The sequence below is a fragment of the Balaenoptera ricei genome, chromosome 18 (genome assembly GCF_028023285.1).
Source record: "Balaenoptera ricei isolate mBalRic1 chromosome 18, mBalRic1.hap2, whole genome shotgun sequence".
In the NCBI taxonomy this organism is placed as follows: Eukaryota; Metazoa; Chordata; class Mammalia; order Artiodactyla; family Balaenopteridae; genus Balaenoptera; species Balaenoptera ricei.
Genome location: NC_082656.1, coordinates 61,775,477 through 61,792,398, shown reverse-complemented (window position 1 = coordinate 61,792,398; position 16,922 = coordinate 61,775,477). Strand labels below are relative to the sequence as shown.

The 16,922-nt window shown below is 32.2% G+C and overlaps 1 protein-coding gene across 1 annotated transcript; it reads left to right on the top strand.

Annotated features, from left to right (window-relative positions):
- The first annotated feature begins 6,383 nt into the window (after nt 1-6,383).
- SLITRK6 (SLIT and NTRK like family member 6) lies at nt 6,384-12,517 on the top strand. The gene is made up of 2 exons (XM_059902790.1): nt 6,384-6,452; nt 8,810-12,517. The coding sequence occupies exon 2, from the start codon at nt 8,833-8,835 to the stop codon at nt 11,359-11,361; it is 2,529 nt and encodes an 842-aa protein (XP_059758773.1). The 5' UTR covers nt 6,384-6,452; nt 8,810-8,832; the 3' UTR covers nt 11,362-12,517.
- The last annotated feature ends 4,405 nt before the right edge of the window (nt 12,518-16,922 follow it).

Here is a 16,922-nt window from a genome sequence, read left to right as displayed (position 1 = left end):
AAATTTCTAAAAATTAGTGTTTGCTAAGATTTAGTAGGTTGCAGTTACAAATAAAACTACTTTTTAGAAATGCCTCTCTGATTATAATTAGCCAAAGAAAAGGCAACAAAATATTTCAAGGAGTATTTGTTTTACTGTAGTCATGTGACTTCAGATTTAATACTATTTGAGGCTAAAGGAATTGAAAGTCCTTCTTAGTTCAAAAGAGTGTTTTATGAGGGTTAGATTTTATTTTTTATTTCCCCAGAAAATCTGGTATGATATATCAAAAACTAACTTGTTCCTTCTGTCCTTTCCCTCCCAAAAAACAACAAAGGATGTCTGTCAATTTAAACAAGTCTAACTTATTATGGTCGCCTGATTATTAGGTCTTAATTTTTATTAGAATTTATTAGTCTTAATACTTTATTGGTATTTGTTATTTATCATATATCATAATAATTTATGGACTATTTCAATGTAGGGGAACATGAAAATTATAAATAATACTGGACTTATTTTCTTGAACCTACAATATACATAGTAATGTTATATAGAATATATATACCTAGAATATATATACTTTCAAAATATGTCATAAGAAAACCTCAATTATTTCAGAAGATATATTGGATATTAATAAAGTAACATGTATACAATAAAAGCATCAAAAAGATAATTATATTAACAAAAAAAATCTATATTTATCTTCATGTAGGTGTGTAGGTAAGTTATAAATGCATTTTTGGCATGTTGAATATAGATTGATTCTGAAGGACTATCTTTCCCTGGGTATCTGAGTGAATTATTTACAACTCAAAAGTTTATTCTCTAAGTTATGTAACACTTTTAAAAATATTATATATCGAAATGTAATATTTCTTATTTTGTTTGGAGTTTTTTGGCAAGATTTCTGTTAACAAAAAAAGTCAACATTATTCAGTGGAATCTGTCACTGATAATTCATTCACTTTCTTGGTTAATATTAATACTCCAGTGATGACATTAATAGTTCAGTAAATGTCTTTTTATATTAACTCTACCGTTATCAAATTAAAAACGCAAAATTAAAAAATACTGAATCATCTGTTGAACTATGTACATATATTTCTCAACAATCATGTGTACCTTGCCAAACATTTTCTTTCTTTACAGAACATAGATCCAGTTGTAACAAAGAAATTTATTTCTCTATATATATACATTATATTCAAGCTCATGATATTTACAGCTTTATCTTATTGAAATAATATGTTGAACAAAATGAAACTGACATATTTTATAAAAAATGGTTGAATATCACAATTACAAGATTAAAACTATTAAAGTAAGTTTGCAGCCTTCAGTGACACAGCAATATGTGATAGGGAGAGGCAGTGAGGTCTGAATTGTGATTGGCAATAGGAAGACATCCAGAAATTTAAAATCCCCTGTAGGTGGTCCACGAAGCCTATCATGCATATTTGATTCAGTGGTATTTACCTATGATTACTGTTAATCATCTGAATACAAAGTAATATAGTCACACAGATTGTGTTATAATATCTGCCATATGACAACATTTGGAAAGATCCATGGGATCAATTTTTTTATTTTTTATTTTCATCATTAGGTTTTGTAATGTGGATAAAAATTAAAAAATAAATCTTTATATGTTCCTGAGAAAAAGTAAGTAAATGTCCTAAGATTACATGATAATGAGAACGTACAAAGAAACTATTGAACTTGAATAACTAATTTGTTTTCTATGTGCAACTCTTGGGAAAAAAAATATGAAGTAGACACTAGCCTTCCCTCAATGAGTCTTTACAATCAATATAATCCACAGTCTACCATTATTCCTCTGGACCTGTTTCTCTTGAACACTGCTCATTATTCATCATGGAAACATCCATCAACATTTTTTAGTTGTTTTTTTGCAACTTTTTTTTCTTTTTTTCTTCATAAAAAAGTCTTCTTAGTCATCCATTAGAAGTAGGGAATTTTGTTGTTGTTGTTGTTATGAAGACAAGACAACTTACAGTCCAAGCTTCCAGGAGAAATTTTTTGTTTTGTTTTCAGTTTTTCCAGGTTAAGCAATGATATCAGAGTTCCTTTGTGTCAGCAGATTTCAAATCAAAACAGGAAGTTTTATTGTAAGACCTCTCTTAGAATAAGGCAATTCCATTATTAGTTTTATACTTTTGTTCTCAGATCAAATTGAGCATGAAGGAAACTTAAGATTTAAGTAACAAATTAAACTTTTTATTAAATGTTCAATGCAAAAGGCAAATTTCCTAAATACCCATTCATGTGTCACTTTATAAAATATATCAATCATATAAATTTTTCTAAAATACATAGACTTTTCACTGAGATGACATTATTCTTGATGAATGTGTGCAAATGTCCTCATATACCAAGAGGTTTTTGGTGAAAGGTGAGAAGATCTTCTATTCTTCCTCATAAAATGTCACATTCCTTTAGTTAAATTGCGTGTTATTGTCAGAAGTGAAGGTATCCATAATGATTATGTTCTGACTCTAACAGAACCAAAAAAGTAAGTAATAATAGTAAAGAGTTTTGGGCTGCTCTTTCAGTGAAACATGAAAGAGAATCCTAAGTTCAATATTTGGGAATCAAATTCAAAGGTTACTGTATAGCATGGCATTGTGAAAGGTAGGCAATATTCTTTTATTATTATTTTCTGTGAATGGGATTTATGTATATAAGTCAAATTATTTTTTCAAGTAGACTTTACCACATTATTATTTTAAAGAAAACTTTTACTTCGAAATAAGAAAAAAACAAAATGTCTTTATTAATGTTTATAAAACCAGTGTACAAGATCTCTACAGATCTATAAATTTAGATATTATTTGCAAATATTTGTAATATTCAGTCTTCATAGCATTATCATGAATTTCACTGTAATTCCCTGAGAGTACAGAGCAGACAGAACCCACAATAATATCTGCTTCTCATGTATGTGTGCTGTATTTTTCTTTTACAATAATGATACAAGTATTTACTTAAAAAGTGACATTTATTTAGACTTATTTCTTTAAGTTCTTTCTTAAAAGAATGAAATCACCAATGAATATTGAAAGACCATCCGTAGTATTACCATCCCCAAAGAGTCACCAAGTTTTATACATTCTACCTTCAGAGTATTTAAATATGTCTCATTCTGCACCGCACATGGTGCAAAGACCTCAAACCTTCCATTTTCTTGAGTTGGAATCAATCTGCTATACATCTTCACTTGACCACTTAAATGTGGCACTGAAGAAGGTGGGCAGGTGTTCTGAAGTAGAACTAGACCTATACAGAATTAATAAATCTCTTTCACTGTTAATTTTCTTCCCTCTTTCCAGTGAACAGTCTTGTTCTTTTTATTCTCTTTGCTCCAGATAAACTATTGGTCCAATAAATTTCATAAAATATTCTTCCATCTGGTCTGTGTCGCATTGGATAAGCAGGGAAGGAGAGGCCCTCTCCTAAGTCCTGATATCGAAACTACTGTGCTGCCTTACATATGCTGTTGCTCTAAGGAGACTAACACAGATACGTTTATTTCTTTTGACTGCTTGGTACTCTTCAATGTGACAAGAATACTTTCACGTTTGCTATTGAAGATGCACAGTCTAAAAAGCATAACTTAGAAGATATGATTAAAAACGATTACTTTTTAGTATTTTTCAATGTAGAGTCACTGGGGTAAATTATGTGAAAAGAGTAATAAAATTGAGTATTTATTATGATCACTTAAGATATTTATTATTAAAACTTGGAGCAAGCTACACTGGAAAATACTTTTCCAGGTAATCATTGGAAATTAAAAATGTTGCTAAAATAAATGTTGTCCAACAATAATTAACACATTCTGCCATGAGCATTTTGGAAAGAATTACTGACTTAGTGAAACAACTGAGGAGCTGTAGTTAACAAAACATAGAGCTGGGTGGATTTAGCTATAATCATTTCAAATGTGCTGTTATGTACTTTACTATTAATTTTGAGGTAATGCTAAGTAATTCATTATCAATATTACTCCTTTGAATTAAGTTAAAAGTTACAGAATGTTTCTCAAACAATAATTCTTTACCTAACCTTTCTTTATGTTCCCACCCAAAACTTATGAAAATTGTAGAGAATTTTTTCAAAGGCTTGTTAGTCACTCCTTTTATCCCTGACTAGTGTGTAGTTAACCAGTAATTCATGCATGAAAAAGATAACATGTTATATATAGGCCATGGATTCAAGAAAAATAACATCAAATATATACTAGGTATATATTATGAATAAAATCAACACATCCTCAAGCTGGAGGAGATATATCAATTTATAAGGAATTTATTTCCATTTGTCCCATATGGCTATTTGAACAACTTTTCCACCACAGACTATACTTCCAGAGCATTTCTCCTGTGATTTTGCCTCCAAAACCTAAATGAATGCATTTGGAGAATTATGTCTACAGTGTTAGAAGAAAATTTTTTCTAGTTCCTTGTTTTCTCACTGATTCTAACTCTGTTTTGTCACCACCTGTCTAAATCATTAGACTGATATAAGTTAACTTGGCTCTCAGTTAGCAGCAGACTGTGCCTAAAAGTAATTCATTTCCTTTATTCTCTCTTATTGTCTTTATTATCTTATTCCTTATCTTTATTCTCTTTCTCCACACCCTCATCTGTATTATAATCTCTATTCTATCAAAGCACACAGTGATATTAAAATAAATGAGGAACTTAGTGAGAAGCTGTAAAATAAAGAAAAGGTGAGAATATTAGAAATTGCCTCAAAATCCTTAGCCTTTAAAACAACTATTCCACATTAAGGATATGAAAACTGTGAATTTGAGTGCATAACTGCGGATAATAATCTAATCTGATATCTTCCTGTTTCGATGATATAAGCTGCATAAAACCTCTTAAAAAATACTTTTTCTGAAATGAGACCTAATATAATATAGGTAACCTCTAGAACCTATAGGGAAGAGTGTTTCTAAACACAGACTGTTTCAAAATGAATAAATGATAACATCTAGTATATTCATTTTGGCTGTGAAGAAGTCCAGGTCCTTGGAATGTAGGTAAAGAGGAGTGAGTTTTAAAACATAGGTATTTGGGGAAATAAAGAATCTGACAGTTTAGAGTTTTATTTGTGATGATTCAGAAACTTTTAAGAGTTGAAGAAACAAGTAACTTTTTAAATATAATCTTTTTAGGAAAAAAATACTCCCTATGCTAGTACCATAAAAATCAGGTTATTGTAATTTTTACATATTCATTTAACTTGTTTCATTTTATCTGGAAAGACATAATTTCATATTTTTGAAAGTGATAAGCTGTTTTCAACTAGAGACAACCATTTGTAATGAAGATTCTTGAAGGTATTTTTAACTGATCATATTTCCATTCCAAATAAATACTATCTACCTGAAAAAAGAACCTCATTTCTAGTCTCATTGTTGAACGTTAGCTGTAGGGAAAGAAAAGAAGTATAAAACTTAGAGTCTCAGACATGAGGCTTTAAAGATTTTTTTTTTCAAATGGTGAATACAAAAATACAAATGTTTCAGGAAAGCTGTTCAAGTTAACATTTTAAGATTTAAATAGTGCACAATTTCGACCATAAATACCAGTTAAAAACAATAAAACTGAAGCAACTATTCTATTGGTAGCATACTTGCAGTTTTTCTGCACACATGTGCAAACAGTACAGTACTGTGCTAGATGAGAATTTAATATAGTGTATTATTTAGCCTGCTGTATAACACACAATATTATTAAACATTTAAAGAAACATGTAATTATTTGCATCAAAATTCACTTGCACTGTATTTGGTATTTAAAGGGAGAGGAAAAACCATTTGCAGGAGGAGGAGTTGAGTCCCAAGGTGGAGCTGTCTCTTGTGTTAAATGACACTGGCCTATTAAAACGCTCTGATGGGGAAGGGCTTAAAGGCTGAGTCAAAAGCCAAGAAGTCTCTTTATTTACGCCTACCTCCCAGCCCTTGGCAATCTGACTAATAACAAACTGAACTAACAAGAAAGACTAGAAAGGGAGGAAAGAGAACATTGCTGCAGCTTGGATCTACAGCCTAAGAAAGCAAGAGTGATCAATCCCAGCTCTGTTACACATCTTGTTTATTTACTGCACTCAGCAGCTTGCAAATGGTTAACTATATGCAAAAAAAGTCAGCATAGCTGTGAAGTATGCCGTGAATTTTAATTGGGGAATAAAAGGACAACGGCTTCAGGATGATCTAGTATGCACTCTGCTTGAAATATTTTCAATGAAATGCTCAGCATTTTGTCTTTGACCAGAGGTTTTACTTTATAAAGCGATGGGACTTGCCAAAAAGTGATATTTGAGAAGAAAGTACGTGGTGGTCGGTGTTTTCTTTTTTAATAAAGAAACTGAATTTACTTTGAACATCTCTTCCAGCTGTGCATTACAGATAACGTCAGGAAGTCTTTGCTTTACAGGTAAGATGAATGTTTCCAGGCTTTCCTTATACCTATTTTTGCATTATCCCAAAGTGATTGAATTTCTGTTTGCCTCTTTAAAAAAAAATAACTTTGCATTAAAGGATATCCAGTTTCATTCTTGCTCACTGGCACAACTAATGCTGTAGCAGATGCCTGTTTTCTGTGAGCAGCAGACATTTAGTCCAACAGCTGGCTGTAGAGAAGAACAAGTAAAATAATATGCTACTATTTCTTTTACAGCATGCAGTTTGTTATTGGAAACTGAATTATTTGTGCTTTTTGAAGAGAAGATTACTTCCAAACACCATTGTTGTATTTGAAATACAAGCACAATATGAAAAGATTCTTTGTATTTTGTATACCACTTTTATTTTTTCCTGACTTGAAAATATGTAAATAGAGATTTTTTGACCTCTTTAACACTGTATCAGATTGTCAATATAGAATCACTTTTCACATTTGTGTGTATTTCTGAAAAGATTAGAATCTGTTCCCTAGGGCATTTTGAAGAGCATAAAATGCATATAAGATTAAACAATAATAATGAGAGGAGAGAGTCTCATCTGGAAGTTATTTACTCTTTTCTTAAGATACTGTGCCTGGTGAAATGCATAGTATTCTTTCTTGGTAATCTATGGAAAAGTAGTTTCAGTGTTTGTGGAAGCTAATCCACAAGTTGAAGACTTCAACTTCAAGCTGCTTGATTCTAAGCATAGCCCTCAGAGCTGTTTAAAATCAAACTATTTCCCTATGGAAACATTCAGCCTGCTAACTTTCCCTTTGTATAGAAAGGGACTCTATTGTTTGATGTCTTTGGTTGCCTTTTACCTTTCAGAAACTTCATACTATACATGTTTTCAATAAGACAATGTATTTTCATGGAATGAAAGTTTATTTTCAGGATTATTGATTGGATTCTGGGATGTATTATCTAATTGTGATTTTTAATTAGATTCAAAGTTCACATTCCATCCAGAAACATGAAAGCAGTTATCATTTCCAAAAATTGAATAGTTATAAGATGTGGTGTTTCTTTACCTTTTGATTTAGTCTATATAAATTTAAAGTGCAATATTTAAAATAAGGGAATAAAATTAGATACCATTAGACTTCAAAGTATTTACCACACCACTGCTGTCATTTTAGAGTTAGAATTTTTTTTTTTTTAATTTCTATGTCAGGTGCAGGTATTAAATTTTTAAGGAGCTGGAATATGTGATATTGTTATCTTGAACTGTCATTTTTTATTTCCTAAATTAGAGATATCTTCAAATATTTTAATATAGTGAAGCTTGCTTTAGAGTTCATTGTTTGCAAATTAAGCCTTATAATAAAGATCAACTGCTTAATTATGTGATGACATTCAGTGCCCTAAAGCCTAGTTCAAGACCTCATTAGGGAGTCATTTGCTAGAAGTTTATATGAGGCATTGTTTGTACTTTTATAATAGCCTGAAATATGTGTTAAAGATCAATTTTTCTTCTTTAGTTTTTATGATATTAACCTTATTCATAGTAGAATTTAAAAGTAGCAGTGAATATTCCACCTCTAGAAATTCAATATAAAGTGTGACTGAAGTGAAATTTGAATGGACACCTTTAAGCATATATATCTGATACTACAAGGCTTATACAAACTGCCCTAGACAACATAGTTAAAACAAAATCTTTAATAAAGTTCAGCTTTACTACATAGAGACATATTTTTTCTCAAAGTTTTTAAATAAATAATGGAATTAATAAGTATCTTAAGCCAAAATCAAAGCAGGTTAAACACAGAGTTATTAGATGTTATATTGTGATATCCAGTTCAAAAATAAAACTGAAGGAAGTGCATAATGCATGCAAACATACATTCTTTCTAACGATCATCTTTGAATTCCCTACAGGTCTCTCTGCTTCTAGCTAATACCTACATATTTGTCTTTTATTGTAATCCTTCAGCCTTAGATTCATCTAGTTTGAGCTAAAAAATAAAAAAGCCAGGGTCTTCTCAAGTATACATTTTTGCATCATATCAAAGTATCAATGGTCCATTTAGCCAGCACCCCTCACATCTATTAAAATGCAGATTATTTGGTAGATGTGAAGACAATTGATTTAATATTTTAAATTCTCCCTGACCTAAATTTCAGATTTTTATCACAATGCAAGTTAAAAGTAAAATAAACCTGCCAGTCATAATATTTGTAAAAATATTTGTAAAAGAAAATGTGGACTCAGCAATGTATTTATATATTCAGAATAATAATATTTTGCCTTTTAGAGGAAAACCTATCATTTTGAAAATGTCAGATTCATCTCCTCCCTGCTCCTGGCCACTAAAGCCCATTGCTATTGCATTTTATCTTACAGAATCAGACCCATCACAGGACAACATGAAGCTTTGGATTCATCTCTTGTATTCATCTCTCCTTGCCTGTATATCTTCACAGTCCCAATCACCAATGTCCTCTGCCTCAGCCAGAGGTTCTTGTGACTCTCTTTGCAATTGTGAGGAAAAAGACAGCACGATGCTAATAAATTGTGAAGAGAAAAGTATCAAGAAGTTATCCCAAATAAGCGTGCCACCATCACGACCTTTCCACTTAAGTTTATTAAATAATGGTTTGACAATGCTTCACACAAATGACTTTTCTGGGCTTACCAATGCTATCTCAATACACCTTGGATTTAACAATATTGCAGATATTGAGACTGGTGCATTTAATGGCCTTGGCCATCTTAAGCAACTTCATATCAATCACAATTCTTTAGAAATTCTTAAAGAGGATACCTTCCATGGACTGGAAAACCTGGAATTCCTACAAGCAGATAACAATTTTATTACAGTGATTGAACCAAGTGCCTTTAGCAAGCTCAACAGACTTAAAGTGTTAATTTTAAATGACAATGCTATTGAGAGTCTTCCTCCAAACATATTTCGATTTGTTCCTTTAACCCATCTAGATCTTCGTGGAAATCAGTTGCAAACATTGCCTTATGTTGGTTTTTTAGAACACATTGGCAGAATATTGGATCTCCAGTTGGAGGACAATAAATGGGCCTGCAATTGTGACTTACTACAGCTAAAACTTTGGTTGGAAAACATGCCCCCTCAGTCTATAATTGGTGATATTGTGTGCAACAGCCCTCCATTTTTCAAAGGAAGCATACTAAGCCGGCTGAAAAAGGAATCAATTTGCCCCACTCCACCAGTGTACGAAGAACACGAGGATCCTTCAGGATCATTGCATCTGGCAGTAACATCTTCAATAAGTGATAGTCGCATGTCAACCAAGACCATGTCTCTTTTAAAACCACCCACCAAAGCACCAGGTTTAATACCTTATATTACAAAGCCATTCACTCAACTTCCAGGACTCTACTGTCCTATTCCTTGTAACTGCAAAGTACTCTCCCCATCAGGACTTCTAATACACTGTCAAGAGCGCAATATTGAAAGCTTATCAGATCTAAAACCTCCTCCACAAAATCCTAGAAAGCTTATTCTTGCAGGGAATATTATTCACACCTTAATGAAGTCTGATCTAGTGGAATACTTCACTTTGGAAATGCTTCACTTGGGAAACAATCGTATTGAGGTTCTCGAAGAAGGATCGTTTATGAATTTAACAAGATTACAAAAGCTCTATCTGAATGGTAACCATCTGACTAAGTTAAGTGGAGGTATGTTCCTTGGTCTCCACAATCTTGAGTACTTATATCTTGAATACAATGGCGTTAAGGAAATATTACCTGGTAGCTTCAACCCAATGCCTAAACTTAAAGTCCTCTATTTAAACAACAACCTCCTGCAAGTTTTACCACCACATATTTTTTCAGGGGTTCCTCTAATGAGGGTAAACCTTAAAACAAACCAATTTACCCATCTACCTGTAAGTAATATCTTGGATGACCTTGATTTACTGACCCAGATTGACCTTGAGGACAACCCCTGGGATTGTTCCTGTGACCTGGTTGGATTGCAGCAATGGATACAAAAATTAAGTAAGAACACAGTGACAGATGAAATACTCTGCACCTCTCCGGAGCACCTAGACAAAAAGGAATTGAAAGCACTCAACAGTGAACTTCTTTGCCCAGGTTTGATCAATAACCCATCCCTGCCAACTCAGACTAGTTACGTAATAGTCAATACTCCTACAACCACAACTACAGCGGACACTATTTTTAAATCACTTACCGATGCTGTACCACTATCTGTTTTAATACTAGGACTGCTGATTGTATTCATAACTATCGTATTCTGTGCTGCAGGGATAGTGGTTCTTGTTCTTCACCGTAGGAGAAGATACAAAAAGAAACAAGCTGATGAACAGATGAGAGACAACAGTCCTGTGCATCTCCAATATAGCATGTACGGCCATAAAACAACTCACCACACTACTGAAAGACCCACAGCATCACTCTATGAGCAGCACATGGTGAGCCCCGTGGTTCATGTCTATAGAAGCCCATCCTTTGGCTCGAAGCATCTGGAAGAAGAAGAAGAAAGGAATGAGAAAGAGGGAAGTGATGCAAAACATCTCCAAAGAAGTCTCTTAGAACGAGAAAATCATTCCCCACTCACAGGATCAAATATGAAGTACAAAGTCACAGACCAATCCACTGAATTTTTATCCTTCCAGGATGCCAGTTCATTATATAGGAACATTTTAGAGAAAGAAAGAGAACTTCAGCAACTGGGAATCACAGAGTACCTAAGGAAAAACATTGCTCAACTTCAGCCTGATATGGAGGTACATTATCCGGGAGCCCATGAAGAGTTAAAGTTGATGGAGACATTAATGTACTCAAGGCCAAGGAAGGTATTAGTGGAACAGACTAAAAATGAGTATTTTGAGCTGAAAGCTAACTTACATGCTGAACCTGACTACTTAGAAGTCCTGGAGCAACAAACATAGAGAGTTTGAAAGCTTTTGCAAAAACGCTGTGATTCTGTCTTAAGTCCAGACCTTGTAAATAAGTGCCTTATATGAGTGTATCATCAATCAGAACTTAAGCACAGCAGTAATCCTATGGGAAAAAAAGAAGAAAAAGAAACTCAGGGATCACTGGGAGAAGCCATTGCATTGTCTTCAGGCAATTTTATCTATCCCCAATAAAATAAATCCTTGCATGTAAATCATTCAAGGATTATACTAATATTTTCCCATATACATAAAGTGTTTCATAGAAGTCCTCTTGCACATCTAAAAGGGTTCAAAATTTAAGCAACCCTTATTTTGTTGAGTTATATTACCCATGGATTAAATAGAATTGGATTTTGTCATTCAAAAAGTATACCTGTATATGTAATTATAATATGTAAGAAATATATTGTTTATAAAACCACTATATATACTACAAAAATATAAATTGTTAGACACACCTAGTTTTCTTGCAATAAAGGCAAAAGGAACTGGAACTTTAAAATTACAAATAGTAACAGTAAAGAAAAAATGGAAGGTTGAATTATATAGGCTGAGTGGTTCATAACTTTGAACATTTGATGATTAAAAAATGCCACTGCTATGCTTTCTGAATTTAAAAATAAAAATGATTAACAGTTCAGGTGGAATGAATAAGAAAACTTTTTGGTTTTTCTGCACATTTTGTGTGGACAATCTTGTTAATGCTGCTGTGAATTAAGGTGTGTCATTTGTGCTCAAAGTTTAATTCTTATTCTTGAGATATTTTTAAAATGCTACTGATATTCAACTGTAAATATGATTAGTGCATCTATTAAGTTTGGTTTCTTTCATAGCATTAATCCTTTGTAAATTTGAATACCACAGTAGACATATGTTTCTTGTGGCAAGTAAGAATTTGCTGGTGTAAAGCAAATAGGAAATATTATTTTATTTTTATTGATGTAAACTGGTAGTTGCCATAAATTAGTAGCAAAAGGCACATATAAAGGGTAAGTGGTTTAAGTTGTCTCAAGACTGGGACAATGTAGCTTTATTTTACGAGAAAGTATAGCTAGATTTTTATGATCTATTTATTCTGTACAGTTTTGTATATTTTTGGTTCACAAAGGTAATTATTCTTGGGTGCCTTTCAAGAAAATTAAAAATACTGCTCACTACAATAAAACTAAAATGAAAACCCTCTTTTTAAATGTGCTTTCTTCAGTTAGTTTAATCTGTAATTCAGTCAAGTCAGGATTAACGCATACACATGCACGCAGGCACACAAGCACAAACAAGCAAAAACAAGATTTCTGTTTGATGTCACCCACACAGAAGCAGTTTCTTCACCACGTGCAAAAAGGCCATTAAGTGTCTCAATGTGATTGACATGGAGCCAAACTTTAAGTCTGACCCGTGGTTTTCCCTCTCTGGCAAATCATTTTCGCACTCAATACAAATAGAAATGATTTTATTTTCTTCTTTCTGATTATAGAATCAATCATACAGCAGATTTTCACAAGGCAAAATGGAATTAAGGTAATTTAGTTCTGTTTCCTGAACACCACTCAGATCCATGCACAAGGTTAGGAAGGAACATATTTCCTATGAGGAAGGATTTTTTCATTTACTTTACACTATTTTAGTGATTCATGAATATTCTATTAAATGTGTTGGTCTTCAACACTCAACTTTCTGCACTACTAGCTAAATATACATTGTTGCTTTGATTTTGAATGAGAAGACTTCCCTGTTAAAAACAGTAGGAGCCTGTGTGGCATGGTATGAAGAACAGTTATGAGTCCATTATGACATCATATCACTAAGTTTTAAAAAAATCATTGCATATATTAATATAAAGCAATAAAATATTATATATTAAAAGGTCCATTGAAAACCTAAATTTCTCCATTAACTTTTAAGGTTGGAAAGGACAAAGATGGAAATTCTTTTTTAAATTAACACTTACTAAAAGGAAATCTGGGTGCATATGTAATGCTTTACATGTTTATCCACTAAAAAATATTCAGCGCAATAATGAGTAGTAAACCCTCCAAAGCGTAAATTTAAATGTTACATTCTAAAGAAAAGAACAAATCAAGAGCAGAATTCATGTTATTGCTCAGTAGAGTATCTGCCAATATTTCCTGATCCTAATCAAGTGCATAGAGGTATTAGAGAGACTTAAGAAATCCCCGTGCCTGCAGGATCTTTGGAATGGATCCATGAATGCAGACAGAGACATGTCCTCGGAACATTCTTCTCTTTTGAGTGACAGAAAGATTTTTTAAAAATCTTCGTTCATTGTATATATAATATTCACTTTTCAACTTAAAATCAAAGACAGAACAAAGTTGCTTATGGAGTCATGTAAAAATATCCTCCAAATTAGGTTCAACCCCAATACTGAAACCCTATAAGAGTCTGGATATTACTTACAATGATGTAGGAATAGTTATGGTTTCCAAAGAGTAAGAGATTTTAAGGGCTTAACTGTTTAATTCATGATGAAACTTTTCTTATGTAATTTGTTTCCCTACTACAAGTAGTTGAGAGTTGGGAACTCTAGTGATGGTCTTTACCTCTTAATGGGTCTTGTGACCTGTGATAATCACTCAGAACTTTGGTTATTTTACCTGTGTTTCATATGTCTTCTCCCTCCCACTATGGAATATTTTTTTATTATATTCCCTGTTTGATTATTTACTTACAAGGCCAAGGTGGTCTCTTTCTGCAACTAATTGTCAGATTCAGAGTCTTAAATCCTAATTCACTATCCTCAGCCTTATTTACATTGTACCTGGGCATTCAAAAAAAATTAGACTTTTCATTATCCAAGGGTTCTTTTTTTTTAAAATTTAAACAGAAGTTACATTTTGTTCACTGCACAACAGGGCAAGCTCTGATTCATGTCTGAATCTTGAATGTTTGTAGTACTGTGATAGTAGTGTATAATCATACTGGATGAAACCCTTTCAATTCTGTCAATCTGTTAGACACACATTGTATTAATGTGTATTTAACAAATTATTTTCACTAAATAACCATGAAAATACTTATTGGAAATTTATCAGTGTTCTTCAGATATCTTCCATTGATCTCCATACTGGGATGATAATTTTACAATCTATATAAAAATGGATTATATCAATAATGCTGATTCTCCCTCTTGAATCAATCTCATATCACAGAGGAAAGTTTTTCCTTGTTGCTCTAATAGTAAGTAAATGGAAGTATCAGTATCATCTAAGCTGCCCTCATGCTTTGATTCAATTACTTTAAAACGTTTAAACTTTAATCCAGGATTGAAAAAAGTGATATGACTATCCCCTTGTCATTAAAAAGCAAATTTTTAATATACTGGTTTATATCTTTACATATATTGGGTTGGCCAAAAAGTTCATTTGGGTTTTTCCGTAAGATGTTAGAGAAAAACCTGAATGAAATTTTTGGCAATACATACATAATTATATGTATAAATATATATGACTACATATATATATATTTTTTGGAGAACTACTAAAGATGAAATAGATAATGATAGATAGTCTCATATGTGTAATTTATTTGTATTATTTATTATTCTATGATAACTAATAGAGGTATAATCAAAGGTACTTTTAAAAGAAGAAGAATACTAACAACTTGCAGAATTGTTGGACAATAATCTGTTTTTTTTTTAACACAATCAAACAAATATATATCTAAGGGAAGATCACAATATTTATTATATATAAGACATTCTACATAATTATCTTTGGAGGAGGCTGATCTCTACGTGAAAAGGGGTATCCATGTTCAGAAAATCCTGACTATTTAGAGAAGTTTGGATCTCCTGGTAATTGGAAAATTGTTTTACAATGAATTTGAGGTTTCTTCTCTATTTCTTTTCCCTGAACACTTTGTTGGTTCAAGCATGAATGGCTGCAGTTTTCTTCCTGAGAAGATGGGATATCATACAAGCACAATCTTTTATAATAGGAAAGGAGACAGTTACAAGAAGGAGTGGTCCTATATATCTGGGCAGCCAAATCAAGAATGATCTCTTTGATGAGGAGCACACATGTGATTAAAAATACAATGTTTCTTTGTGACTTTTCAATTCCATACATGCTGAAACATAGATATTTGTCCAAATATTCCCTGAGACTTATAACTATAATAAATTATAGGACATAATAGTTGTTTATCATTGAATTATAAGATGATTATATTATTAAAATTATATTCTTTAACAACTTTCTGTCTTATATGGAAATAAACTCCATTATCTATTTTCTAGAACCCATCTAGTTTTTTTAAGTTGAATTTATATTTATTATACACACATCTATTCTTATGTATATGGAACATAGAGGAGACTGCCAGATGTAGAATCCTTTCCTAGCTGCTTTGAAAGTATAAACAATTAGACAAATACTCTTCTGTTAGTGAATGTCTTTCAACAGATTAGTGAATAAAGAATGGAAACAATTCAAAACAACAAACTGCACACACATACACAGAATCATTCACGTATTTCCAATTAAAATGATTTGAAATTGCACAATTTTAAAATAGAGAATTATTTCAGAAATGTGAAATATGGAAAGCAGAAGACCTGACCTTCCACAAATAATTATTGCCTCTTACATCTCTAAGGCTCTACCAGTGAGAAAATCGATTCTCTGTAAATGGTAAGGTATTTTGAGTTGCCTGTGTAAATCTCCAGGCGTTTCATTGTCTTGTCATCATATTTGGTGTTATAAAGTTCTTGAACAGATGCTACACACAAAATGAATCATTTTGTTGCCAAGATGAACATGTTCAATTTTAAATTCGTGGTGTTATCAATGATGAAATTATCATTAGTGAATGGATGTTAAATGTATTTCCATCCCTTTATTTGGTGTTATGAGCAGTCTAAAGATATATAAGTCCCCATTACTTTGTTTTCATGACTCATACTGTTGTTAAGTTAATATACTGATACATGGTAGAATAAGAAAAGGAACAATAAAGTTCAGAGGAGTCATGATTCTGGAAGAATAATTTCAGTTTAAGTGCTACATATGATTTCATCAATTAAGGCTTTCAGGGACATGTTTTGGGCCTATTCCTAGCATTCTGAAGTATTTTGGCTTACAAAATATATATCTGAAGACATTGTATTATGATGCAGGAAACACAATTCTGAGATATCAGCACATCATAAACTTCTAGAGTTTATTCTAATTTTCTCATTTTACAAATAAAGGAGTTTGCCTTACATTACATAACTAGTAAGAGTAAGAAGGCCAGAATTGGAATGCTTTCTTATTGTTGTTGTTTACTTTGTTTTGTTTCATTCTCAGGGCACTGGTCTTCACCAGACTGCCTGTCATGACAATTAATATTTACAGGCCATATAGAATCATAGAAAATGTATGTCTTACCCTTGCACATACTTTGCTTCTGTGTTTAGGTAGGACACTCAACATTTCATGGAAGAAAAAATAGATGTTTGAGTAACTTTAGACATAGGTTACATAATTCTAAATTATTCAAAATGGTATAAAAGCACATTTTAGATACAGCTAGAAAAGTGCTCAATG